This window comes from Suncus etruscus, chromosome 1 (genome assembly GCF_024139225.1).
Source record: "Suncus etruscus isolate mSunEtr1 chromosome 1, mSunEtr1.pri.cur, whole genome shotgun sequence".
NCBI classification, from domain to species: domain Eukaryota; kingdom Metazoa; phylum Chordata; class Mammalia; order Eulipotyphla; family Soricidae; genus Suncus; species Suncus etruscus.
This window is the reverse complement of record NC_064848.1, coordinates 170,570,322-170,582,990: the sequence shown is the minus strand read 5'-3', so window position 1 is coordinate 170,582,990 and position 12,669 is coordinate 170,570,322. Positions and strand designations below refer to the sequence as shown.

The 12,669-nt window shown below is 43.1% G+C and overlaps 1 protein-coding gene across 1 annotated transcript in view; it reads left to right on the top strand.

Moving 5' to 3' along the window:
- Window positions 1–12,669, top strand: part of TADA2A (transcriptional adaptor 2A) — a 63,430-nt gene that overhangs the window by 31,256 nt on the left and 19,505 nt on the right. Inside the window, exons 8-9 of the mRNA XM_049772073.1 lie at window positions 7,789–7,852; window positions 11,133–11,176. Coding sequence (XP_049628030.1) covers window positions 7,789–7,852; window positions 11,133–11,176 — 108 coding nt within the window. The remainder of the gene's footprint in view (window positions 1–7,788; window positions 7,853–11,132; window positions 11,177–12,669) is intronic.

Here is a 12,669-nt window from a genome sequence, read left to right as displayed (position 1 = left end):
TTTGCTTTTGTTGCCAGGATCATAAGTTAGCTACCATGGATCTACATCCCTGGCTCAGTGCTGTTTTATTTAATTGGCATGGGGACAGCTTAAATTACATGCAGTTATCTTTGTCAGTTTATGTTTTATATGTCAAATTTTTTTTTAGATATTGTGATTTACCTTGTTGATAGTAGCAGGGTTTCATGCAAAAAAAATTGCCACTACCACCACACCCTCCACCAGAGTGTCATCTTCCCTTCACCATAGTGTTTCCCCTCTTGGTGTCCTGGGCCTTTCACCGACCCTTATCCGCATGGATACACCACCCCCACCACCCCCATCGTTTTCTTAACCTTTATAATTTTACATTCAGAGAATTTTTTGCATGTTAAGTAACTTGCATAAGGTTTTCAATAACCAGTTAACTCACTTGGTTGGTATTTCCTTCATATAACATATGCAGATCTAGTTGTAGACCCTGAATATAGTAGCTGAGTGTGGCAAAAAAAAAAAAAAAAAAATGCTTTGCTTTTGGGAAATACCTGAGTCAGTGATCATTGCTTGTGTGATTGCTGTAGGATTTTGATTGGCTTCCTTTGTTAAGTCCTATGAGTTGGTTTTCTTGCCAAGCAAGCAGTTAAGTGCCTTCTGTCAGCAAAACAGAAACATGTTGCCAGCTATTTTGAACAATGTTAGAAATACATTGCAGTGGGAAGGATCTGCCTCTGACTTCTGCCCACTTCTGAAAATATTTTAAGGGGAGTCATTGGTGGTGACTTCGTTATCTGTCTCCAGTTTAAGCAGAGTTCTTTCCTCCCCAGAGCTGGGTTTCAGAGGCCTGTATCCATTCAACGGTTAAGTTATAGGTTGTGGGGTTTCTTTATTTGTTTGGATATATATATATATATATATGTGGATATATTTATGTGTGTGTATTATATATATATATATATATATATATATATATATATATATATATATATATATATATATATATATATAGTTGGGCTTGCCTTTTTTTTTTTTGCATTTGGTGTCACACCTGGCAATGCTCAGGGCTTACTCATGGCTCTGTGCTCAGAAATCGCTCCTGGCAGACACCGGGTTTGAACCACTGTTTGTCCTGGATCAACTGCATGCAAGGGAAATGCCTTACCGCTGTGCTATCTCTCTGGCCCCTGGTTTGCCTTTTTTATCTCCCCATGAACTCTGGCAGAACCTCTAGTTCTTTTTATTGGGGTGGGGTATACCCAGCAGTGCTCTGGGCTGACTTCTGGCTCTGTGTTCAGGGATCCCTCCTAGCAGGATTTCAGAGACCATATAGGGATGCTGGAGATCAAACCATGGTCAGCCTCATACATGGAAATTGCCTTACCAGATGTACTATCACTTCATTTCCAGAACCTCTAGGCATTTGTTTTGAGGGGGTCGCACCCGGCAATGCTCAGGGACTACTTCTGGCTCTATGCTTAGAAATTGCTCCTGGCAGGCTTGGGGACCATATGGGATGCCGGGATTCTAACCACCGACCTGCATGCAAGGCAAAAGCCCTTCGTCCATGCTATATCTCCGGCCCCACCTCTAGGCATTTTAAGTAGAATGGAAATCATTCTTGCACGGTCTACTCTTTCATTTCTATTCTCTCTGATGTACTCTGGTTCTCGCTCATTATCTTGCCTATAGTGAGCTGCTGCTTTCTGAATGCTCTTTATAAAGAAAAGAGAGAGATTCAGAAGACTTTTCCCTTGGGAGATGTCCAGTTCTCCTATTTGCTTCAAGGTGGCCTTTCCGTTCCTGGTCTCCCAGGCTAGTTGTACAAGATTAAACTACTGTAATGATTCAGTAGCGGGACCGACAGTACTTATTCATTGTTTGTGTTTTTGGTATCACTGTCTTGTTAGTGTTTTTCTGCTTTAATTAAGCCATCCCCACAGAAATATCAGCATGATAAGTTCATGTTTTGGAACGGTTAGAGAAATACTTTATCAAAATTGGCAGTAATTTTTGCTGCATCTGTAAGGATTTCCTTTCCTGTGTAACCCTTATTATTGGAAGGATAAATAAAATAGAATGTGTAAAGAGCATGGAACTTGATGACCTTAGTGTATTTTAGGTATTAGTTATTAAATGTGCTACTATTTTTGTCTTGAACTGTTGGCATCCGAATTTTATTTCTCAAAAGAAATAAGGGGCCAGAGAAATAGAACGATGGGTAGGGTATTTGCCTGGCACAGGGCTGACCCCAGTTCAGTCCTTCATACTGCATATGGTCCTCCAAGCACTACCACAAGTGATCAAATGAGCACAGGTCCAAGAGTAAGCCATGAGCACTGCCAGATTTGACTCAAAAACCAAAAGAAATAAAGTCCATGATCATACTTGCCTTTGATTATACTAGATAGTAATAGCTTTCTTCTTCCTCTGTTTGATCTGTTTGACCTGCTGTTTGATCATGTAAGCATGTATTGTTCATTTCTATCAGCAGAGCATTAAGTCTCATTCTATAGCAGTTTATTACAAAACAGTAGTAGGCTGTGAGCATTTGTATATGCTTTGATGAGGTTAAATTGAACCAATGTTATTTGCATTTTTTGGCCACACCCATTTGATGCTCAGGGGTTACTCCTGGTTAAGCACTCAGAAATCGCCCCTGGCTTGGGGGGACCATATGGGACACCGGGGGATCAAACCACTGTCCTTCCTTGGCTAGCAAGGCAGACACCTTACCTCTAGCGCCACCTCTCCGGCCCCTATTTGCATTTTTTTAAGCCAGTCAAATTGAGCAGTGGGGGGTTATATAACAACTTTTGTGATACTAATGTTAATAAGTTCAGATAAATGGAAGGGTAGGGTGGGAAAAAAAAGTAAGTTCTGATAAACCACTGCCATCGGACCAGCTTTATTTGCATTTTTTAACTTGAGGCCAGAGATAGGCTTAAACCTGAAATAGACATATTATACATTTTATTTTATTTTATTTTGGGGGGATTAATTAATTAATTAATTTTGAAATAGGGATTAAGGCATACTTGCCTTGTATGTTGCTAATCGTGGTTCAATCTGTGGCACCACATATCGTCCCCTAAGCACCAGTAGGTATGGTCCAAACCTGTCCCTCCCCAATAAAAGTGATCACATTTTATAACTTGTTAGAAATTGACCCTTAAATTTTTATTTTCGGGGTCCCATAGGCATCTCAGTGACACCTACCTTAAAAGTTATGAGGCTTCAAGTTTAATCACTGGCACCTATATACACTGAGCTTGGAGCTTGATCCCTCTGGGACTGCTGTTTGGGATCCCTGGTGCCACCACAAAATATGTGACCCCCAGCACACTACAACCATATGTTTTCAACTTCAGTTTATCATAACAACGTCAATAACAAAAAGGAAGAAAAAGGGAATGTGAAAGATCATCTGTGGTGGGGGACTGAAAATAACAGGCTGGATAAAGCACATGTTTGCATGCGGAAGACCTGGATTTAGTCCCTAACATGGTCTCATGAGCACTGCTGGGTATTGTCCAAAAACCAAAATCACCATCATCCATAGCAGTTAAAAAATTTTTTTGCCGGCCCGGAGAGATGGCACAGCGGCGTTTGCTTTGCAAGCAGCCGATCCAGGACCAAAGGTGGTCAGTTCGAATCCTGGTGTCCCATATGGTCCCCCATGCCTGCCAGGACCTATTTCTGAGCAGATAGTCAGGAGTAACCCCTGAGCACCGCCGGGTGTGACCCAAAAACTAAAAAAAAAAAAAAAAATTTTTTTTGCACATTTTTCTTAAACTTAAAAGTCTTGCATTCAGGAACCAGAATGATATAGTTCAGTGAGTAGGCAAGTGCTTTGCATTGCAACCAACCTTGGTTCAATTCCCAGCACTCTATCTGGTTCCCTGAGCACCTCTTGAGTGTGACACAAAAGCAAAAGGAAAAAATAGGATTGCATTCAGTTGCCTCTTTAGATCATCTAGCTAAAATATATACTATGGGGCCAGAGAGATAGCATGGAGGTAGGGCGTTTGCTTTGCATGCAGGACAGTGGTTCGAAACCCAGCATCCCATATGATCCCTTGAGCCTGCCAGGAGCGATTTCTGAGCACAGAGCCAGGAGTAACCCCTGAGTGCTGCCGGGTGTGACCCCCCAAAAATAAAATAAAATATAATAAAATAAAATGTATACTATGTCTATTTCAGGTTTAAGCAGGGAAAACTTAGATTAAGAATTTCCTGGCCAGGGGCCGGCGAGGTGGCGCTAGACGTAAGGTGTCTGCTTTGCAAGCGCTAGCCAAGGAAGGACCTGGTTCGATCCGGTGTCCCATATGCTCCCCCCAAGCCAGGGGCAATTTCTGAGTTCTTAGCCAGGAGTAACCCCTGAGCATCAAATGGCTGTGGCCTGAAAAACCAAAAATAAATAAATATAGTATCAAAAATATTAATGTGGGCCCGGAGAGATAGCACAGCGGCGTTTGCCTTGCAAACAACCGATCCAGGACCAAAGGTGGTTGGTTCGAATCCTGGTGTCCCATATGGTCCCCCGTGCCTGCCAGGAGCTATTTCTGAGCAGACAGCCAGGAGTAACCCCTGAGCACCGCCGGGTGTGACGCAAAAACCAAAAAAAGAAAAAAAAAAAAAAAGAATTTCCTGGCCATTTGGGGGGGGGGGGTTTGGGCCACAACAGGTGACACTCGGGTTACTCTTGGCTATGTGCTCAGAAATCGCTCTTGGCTTGGGAACCACATAGGATGCTGGGGATTGAACTGAGGACCATCCTGGATCAGCTGTGTGCAAGGCAAATGCCCTACTGCTATGCTATCACTTCGGCTCCTTAGTGATTACTCCGAACAGGACTAGGGGAACCATATATAGTGCCAGGAATCAGACCTGGGTTCGTATATGTCCTACATAATGTCCTACAAACTGTCCTATCACTCTGGCCCTTTATCCAGAATTTTTTTGTTTTGTTTTGTTTTGTTTTGTTTTGTTTTGGGTCACATACAGCAGCACTCAGGGTTTACTCCTGGCTATACGCTCAGAAATTGCTCTTGGAAGACTCGGGGGATCATATGGGACACCGGGATTCCAATCACCGGCCTTCTGCATGAAAGGCAAATGTCTTACCTCCATGTTATCTCTTTTTTTTTTTTTTTTTTGTTTTTTGGGCCACACCCATTTGATGCTCAGGGGTTACTCCTGGCTATGCGCTCAGAAGTCGCTCCTGGCTTGGGGGACCATATGGGACGCCGGGGGATCGAACCGCGGTCCGTCCTAGGCTAGCGCAGGCAAGGCAGGCACCTTACTTCTAGCGCCACCGCCCGGCCCCTCCATGTTATCTCTTGACCCCGTCACCCAGCATTTTAGATTTTGGTATTTCTTCCTTCTCATTGAGATGTCTAGACAGATAACAACTGAGATGCATGCATAGAAATGAGTTACTGGACTGGAGCAATAGCACAGTGGTACGACGACCCGGGATGGACTTGGACTCAATTCTTGGTTCCCCAAACCTGCCAGGAGCGATTTCTGAGCACAGAACCAGGAGTAACCTCTGAGCACCACTGGGTGTGGCCCAAAAACAAAAAAAAAAATTTAGTTACAATGGTATGTGTAGAACTTATTTTTCTAGGTTGCAATGGCCACCATATTGACAGTGCAGTAGGATTATGCATTGCTCAACTTGTGTTGTTTTCATCTAGTGAAAAAAAGTGACTACTGGGGTTAGGGATGGAAGATTGGGACATACCTGGTGGTGCTTAGGGGTTATTTTTGTCTCTGTTCTTTGGGGTAATCCCTCTCTCCCTCCTTCTGTTCTTCCTCCTTCTTTATCTGTATCCAGCCTTACCTGCAGTGCTTGGGGTTGCAGCTCAACAATCAGGGATTGCCCCATCAGTGCTTGGGACCATGTAGTTACCTGGAACCCAATACACCTTCCCCTGTCTTTAGTGTGAGGCTATAGCCAGGTGAAGACTGGGACATGGCCATCTAAACAGGCACAGTTTTGGTGTTGTTTTTTTTTTAAGACTAATTAATTGGAACTTATTGCTATCAGATATCAAATTGTCCCCTAAGTAATTGTGCTAGTTACTGATATCCTGGGGAAATGTCTGTGCTGCCCTTTATTCAAACCAGTCTTCTTGACTCTGTCTCCTAAACGTACTCTTATACAATTACGATCACAATCAATTCACTTTAATGGCTACCCTAGTAGATGTATTAATTATGGAGTTTAGACTCCTGATTGAATTGTCCTTTGAAAGTTATCCTAACAGTTAAAAGAGGTATTCAGGGGCCAGAGCAATAACACAGTAGGTAGGGGGTTTGCCTTTTATGCGGCTGATCTGGATTCTATTCCTGGCATCCAATACAATCCCCCAAGCACTGCCAGGAGTGACCTCTGAGTGCAGAGTCAAAAGTAACTCCTGAGGGCCCGGAGAGATAGCACAGCGGCGTTTGCCTTGCAAGCAGCCGGGACCAAAGATGGTTGGTTCGAATCCCGGTGTCCCATATGGTCCCCCGTGCCTACCAGGAGCTATTTCTAAGCAGACAGCCAGGAGTAACCCCTGAGCATCGCCGGTGTGACCCAAAAATCAAAAAAAAAAAAAAAAGTAACTCCTGAGCACTAGCAGATGTGGCCCAAAAAGCAAAAACGAAAAGAAAAAAGAAATGAGGTGTCTAATAGAAAGGAAAAATGATTGGGGGCCGGAGAGATAGCATGGAGGTAGAGTGTTTGCCTTGCATGCAGAAAGACGGTGGTTCGAATCCCGGCATCCTCATCCCATATGGTTCCCAGATCCTGCCAGGAGCAGTTTCTGAGTGTAGAGCCAGGAGTAACCCCTGAGCAATGCCGGGTGTGACCCAAAAACAAAAACAAAAAAAAGGAAAAATGATTGTCCACAGAATAAGGAATACATATCTAGGAAAAGTAATGGATTTACTGATAAATTTTTTTTTTTTTTTTGTTCTTGGGTCACACCCGGCAGTGCTCAGGGGTTACTCTTGGCTCCACACTCAGAAATAGCTCCTGGCAGGCTCGGGGGACCAGATGGAATGTCGGGATTTGAATCAATGACCTCCTGCATGAAAGGCAAACACCTTACCTCCATACTATCTCTTTGGCCCCAAAATAAACTATTTTGAGTTTTTTATTTCCGAAAAAAACTGGGCTGGAGCAGTGGGGCATTTGCCTTGCATGCAGCCGACCCAGGATGGACCTAGGTTCAATTTCCTGAGTCTTCCAGGAGCAATTTCTGAACACAAACCCAGGAATAACCCATGAGTGCTCTTGGGTGTAGCCCCAAAACAAAACAAAACAATAAAAATTTGTGGGGCTGGAGAGATAATACAGTGGGTAGGGTGGTTTCCTTGCATATGGCCAAATCAGACTCTATTCCTGACACCGCATGTATGAGAGTGATTCCTGAATTCAGAGCCAGGAGTAAGCCCTGAGCTCAGCTGGATGTGACCCAAACAAAGAAACAAAAATTTCCTGAACTGGGGCCAGAGCGGTAGCAGAGCAGGTAGGGTATTTGCCTTACATGCAGCTTTCCCAGGCTCAATCCCTAGAATCCCAGATGGCCCCATGAACCTGCCAGCTGTAATTTCTGAGCTTAGAGCCAGGAGTAATCTCTCTGTGCCGCCAGGGGTGGCCCAGAAAAAAGAAAGAAACAAATAAAAAAGTTATCTGTACCCTCATGAGAATGGAATAAGGTTCAAAATTCAGAACAGTTTGGGTAAGTTAATTTTCTCCTGGTTTTATTCATGTGTTTGCTGTTGCTACTTATTTGTTCATCTGATTCTGTTTGCTTGTAGCTCTGAAGATGGCTGTAGTTGATATCTATCATTCCAGGTTAAAGGAGAGACAGAGGCGGAAAAAGTAAGTACAGAAAAGCATTCTGCCTCCTTTCAGCTTTGGACTGTGGACCACATATAGTTCAGAAGAATAATCTCCTTATGGCTCATCTTGTTCCACATCTTGGATTCACTTTTTCTACTAGTGAAAATAATACTCATTCTTTTTCATCTGTGTGAAGTTCCAGCTATTGAGCTTAGAACCTCATAATTATAGGACAGACACTCTACTATTGAGTCTCATTCCCTGCTCTCACTTTAGGAGAAGGGCAGTGGCATACACTGATGCTCAGGGCTTATCACTATCTGCTCAGAAGTCACCTCTAGCATTGTTCAAAGAACCATATATAGTGTCAGGGATCAAACTGGTGTTGGCACATGTAAGGCAAATGCCTTAGGCCCTATACTATCTTTCTACTCATCCATCCTCCTTCCCTTTTTTATGTTTTTTTTTTTTTTTTACACCCGGCAGAGCTTAGGGGTTACTTCTGGCTCTACGCTCAGAAATTGCTCCTGGCAGGCTCTGGGGACCATATGGGATGCCAGGATTCGAACCACCATCCTTCTGCATGCAAGGCAAACACCCTACCTCCACGCTATCTCTCCAGCCCCCTCCTTTCCTTTTTTAATTGAGATTTTGTGGTCTACAATATACAATATTCCACACTTTCTTTTGGGGGAACAGTTTAGGGGTTAGGTCCAGTAATGTTCAGGGCTTACTCCTGGCTCAAGATCCTGGCAGTGGTTGTGGGGGCTATATAGGATGCCAGGGATTGAACCAAGATCAGCCACATGCCAAGGCAAGCACACTACTACTGTACTATCTCTGTAGCCTTCATCACCTCACATTTTTGTCTAAAAGAATTCCAAAAAAAGTTCAAACAAATTTTAGTCTGAGGTGCATCTCAGATCCCTGATGGAAAGATGGGTATATTCAGAGGATGTGAGGAGTGAAGCTTACTTGCAAAGGTTAGCTCTGGGGCGTGTTCAGGATGCTGCTACTCTTATGAGAAGTTTTGTGAATACTTCTGGTATAAATCCAAGTTACCAGATTCATAACTGCATGGAGTACCTAAATTCTTGGGGGTTTTGTTGTTGTTTTCGGGGGTCCCACACTTAGTGGTGCTCAGGCGTTTTCTTGGCTCCACACTCAGAAATCATTCCTGTCAGGCTTGGGGTACTGGGGGTCAAACCCAAATTGGCCACATGCTATTCCTTCAGCCTCATAAATTGTTTTGTTTGAAATATACAAATAGAGCTAGAAAGTATTTTTCTGTATTAGTTTTAGGCCAAGCTTGGGGGAACACATGTGCTGAGAATACAAATTAGAGATCCAGTATCCAAGCATGCATTCCTGCCCTTTGAGCTATCTCCCTAGACTTTGTTGCTGTTGTTGCTGTTGATGTTGCTGTTGTTGTTATTGTTGTTGTTTTGCTTTTTGGGCCACACCCTGTGACGCTCAAGGGTTACTCCTGGCTATGTGCTCAGAAATTGATTCTGGCTCGGAAGATCATATGGGACGCCAGGGATCGAACCAAAGTCTGTGCTATTGCGTCGGGCCCTGTTGTTTTATATTTTCTCTTCCCTTCCATTTTTATTGCTGTTTTTTGTTTCTGTGATGACAAGAGGGACACCTGCCCTTAGTTGCAGTGCTTGTCCACACACCATTGCAAGAAATCACATGTTTTGTTTTGGGTTTTTTTTTTTTTTTTTCGATTTTTGGGTCACACCTGGCAGCGCTCAGGGGTTACTCCTGGCTCTAGGCTCAGAAATAGCTCCTGGCAGGCTTGGGGGACCATATGGGATGCCAGGAATCGAACCACCATCCTTCAGCATTTAAGGCAAACGCCCTACCGCTTCACTCTCTCCGGCCCCGAAATCACATGTTTTATGTGACACTGGGGATCCTCAACTGCAGAGCTTATGAAATCACATTGGGATTTTGGGGCATTGCTGGGGATCGACATCACAGGCAAGAGGTTACCACTGAGCCATTCCTGGGCCCCTCCTAAAAAATGTTTTATGATTCATTTCATTTTGTTTTGTTTTGAGCCACACCCCATACAGCTCAGACCTGGCTCTGTCCTTGGTGGTGGTTTCTGGTGGTGCCCAAGGGACTATGTGGCACTGGGAACCAAACTACTGTCTTTTGCATGTAGTCTGGCATTTTGAGATATCTTTTCAACTACTAGAATTCAGTTTTTGAGGTTGGTTTTAGAGATTTTTTGTTTCTTTTTCTGCAGTTTGGTTTTGGGCCCACATCTAACTGTCCTCACTCCTGGCTCTGTGCTCAGAGATCTCTCCAGGCAGAGCTCAGAGGACCATATGTGGTACCTGTCATAGAATCCAGGTCAGCAGCATGGAAGGCAAGCGCCTTACCCGTGGTACTCTTTGCTCCTAGAACTTGTTTTATGATGCCTTTTCATTAAACATGTGCAATAATTTCTTTCAAATGGCTTCAAAATGTGTTATGAATGTGCAGTTGTAAGTGTTGAATGTGTGATTATGCTTCCCTTTTATGATTAACAGATTCCTCTTAAATGGCAATTCTCAATTTTATCATTTTCCTAAAATGAATAGATTTAATTTTTATGAAAATGATACACATTCCCTTCTGTTACATCTTAGGCAACAGACACACATGTCTTTTGGTATTTGTATGTTCTCATCAACTTATTCATTCATCCAGAAAATAATTATGAGAGTCTGCTAAGTCCAAAGAGAACAAAATGTGTGATGTTTGAGAGCCTGTGATCTTGTAGGTGATGTGTGGGCTTGCTATGGTTTGTGAATAGTGGTTTCTTTGGACCAGTATTTCCTCTCAAAGTGTCTTAGGTGTCTGACAAAAACTACTTGTGGGAGAGTTGAAGAGGTGTACAGCAGTTAGGGAGCTCACTTTTTAAACAGCTGACGAGATGTGCCCTAGCACCGTGTATGATCCGTTGAGCACTGCTGGATATGGCCAAAAACTACTTGTGGAGTTTAAGATATATATTTTGGTTTTTGGGTCACATCCAGCGATGCTCAGGGGTTACTCCTGGCTCTGTGCTCAGAATTTGCCCCTGGCAGGCTCGGGACCATATGGGATGCCAGGATTCGAACCACCGTTGGTCCTGGGTTGGCTGCTTGCAAGGCAAATGCCCTACCGTTGTGCTATCTCTCTGGCCCTAGAGTTAAAGATTTGTCTTGAGTGGCAGGCAGAGCAGATGATGAGACTCTGAGTTTGATAAAACTGCATGTGGAAAACATAATTAAGTACAGATCTAATTTTAATAAATAGATTACTTTTGATTTTTTTATTCTAGAATTATTCGTGATCATGGATTAATCAACCTTAGGAAGTTTCAGTGTAAGTATCAGCTATTATAATCTTTATATTTTTCTTCTTTTCTTGAAGTTTTATTTATTGGTTTCTCTTGCTTACAGTACTATGTTTTAGACATATAGTTTCACACAATACTTTTTAAAAAATCATTGCTCTAGTTCTTAAACCAAGTCATATAGTCATATTAATGTCACCAAGGTAACATTTAAAATTCTGGTGCTTAGGGCCCGGGCGGTGGCGCTAAAGGTAAGGTACCTGCCTTGCCTGCGCTAGACTTGGACGGACCGCGGTTCGATCCCCCGGTGTCCCATATGGTCCCCCAAGCCAGGAGCAACTTCTGAGCACATAGCCAGGAGTAACCCCTGAGCGTTACTGGGTGTGGCCCAAAAACCAAAAAAAAAAAAAAAAAAAAAAATTCTGGTGCTTAACTCATTAAATCATTGTGTCTAGGGATAACATCAGAGTGAGCATCTATATTTTTATTTATTTTTCAGGTTTTTTGGAGGGAAGGGTATTTGGGACCACACCTGGCTATGTTCAGGTCTTACTCCTGACTCTGCCCTGGGTAATCACATCTGGCAGTGCTCAAGGCACCATATGTGGTGACAGGGATTGAATCCATATTGTCCACCTTCAATACAGTTCCTTACCCTGTATTGTCTCTCTTGCATCTTTTATTTATTTTTGAGTTGGGGCCACCTCTCATTGTATTCAGGGGCTACTTCCAGCATGTTTCTTGGGAATCATTCCCTTTGTGTTCAGGATAATGTGTAATTCAGGTTACCATGGCATGGACAGAACCTAGGCCTCCTTATGAAAAAAGCATGTGCTCCAGCCTTTTGAGCTACCTTCCTGAAAAGAGAGGGAAGAAGACTGACTTGAGGAGTAAGCCCGGGCACAGTTAGGTGTACCCCAAAACATAAAATTAAAATTGAAAAAGACTTCCAGGTGGGCCACGTCGAGAGTTCAATGGGCTGCTCACATGGAACGGTGCCAGGAGGAATATCAGCACCATCAGAAATTACCTACAAAGTAAAAACAGACTTCAGGGGCAGAGAGGTAGTGGTTAAGGAACGTTTTTAGTACACTATTGATCCAGGATTGCATATATGATTCCCTAAATACCACCAGGAATGATGCCTGAGCACACAACCGGGAGTAGCTCACTCTAGCCTTAGATGTAAGGAAATTGTGGTACATAACCAGTCAAAAGCTATTAATATAGGAATTGGAGAGAGAGTGCAGCGGTTAGGTTGCTTGCCTTAGACATGGTTCATCCAAGTTCAAGACCCTGCATCCCATATGGTTCCGTGAGCACTGCCAGGAGTGATTTCCTGTGCATAGAACCAAGAGTAAGCCTTGAGTATTGCCAGGCATGGCCCCCAAAACAAAACAAACCAGCACCCCCCAAAGGAGTTATTAATTTGTAGTTAATATTTACATGAGAATGATGTAAATGTTTTTAAATTATATGAATGATAAACCATTATTTGTTAAACATAATATAATTGTCATGA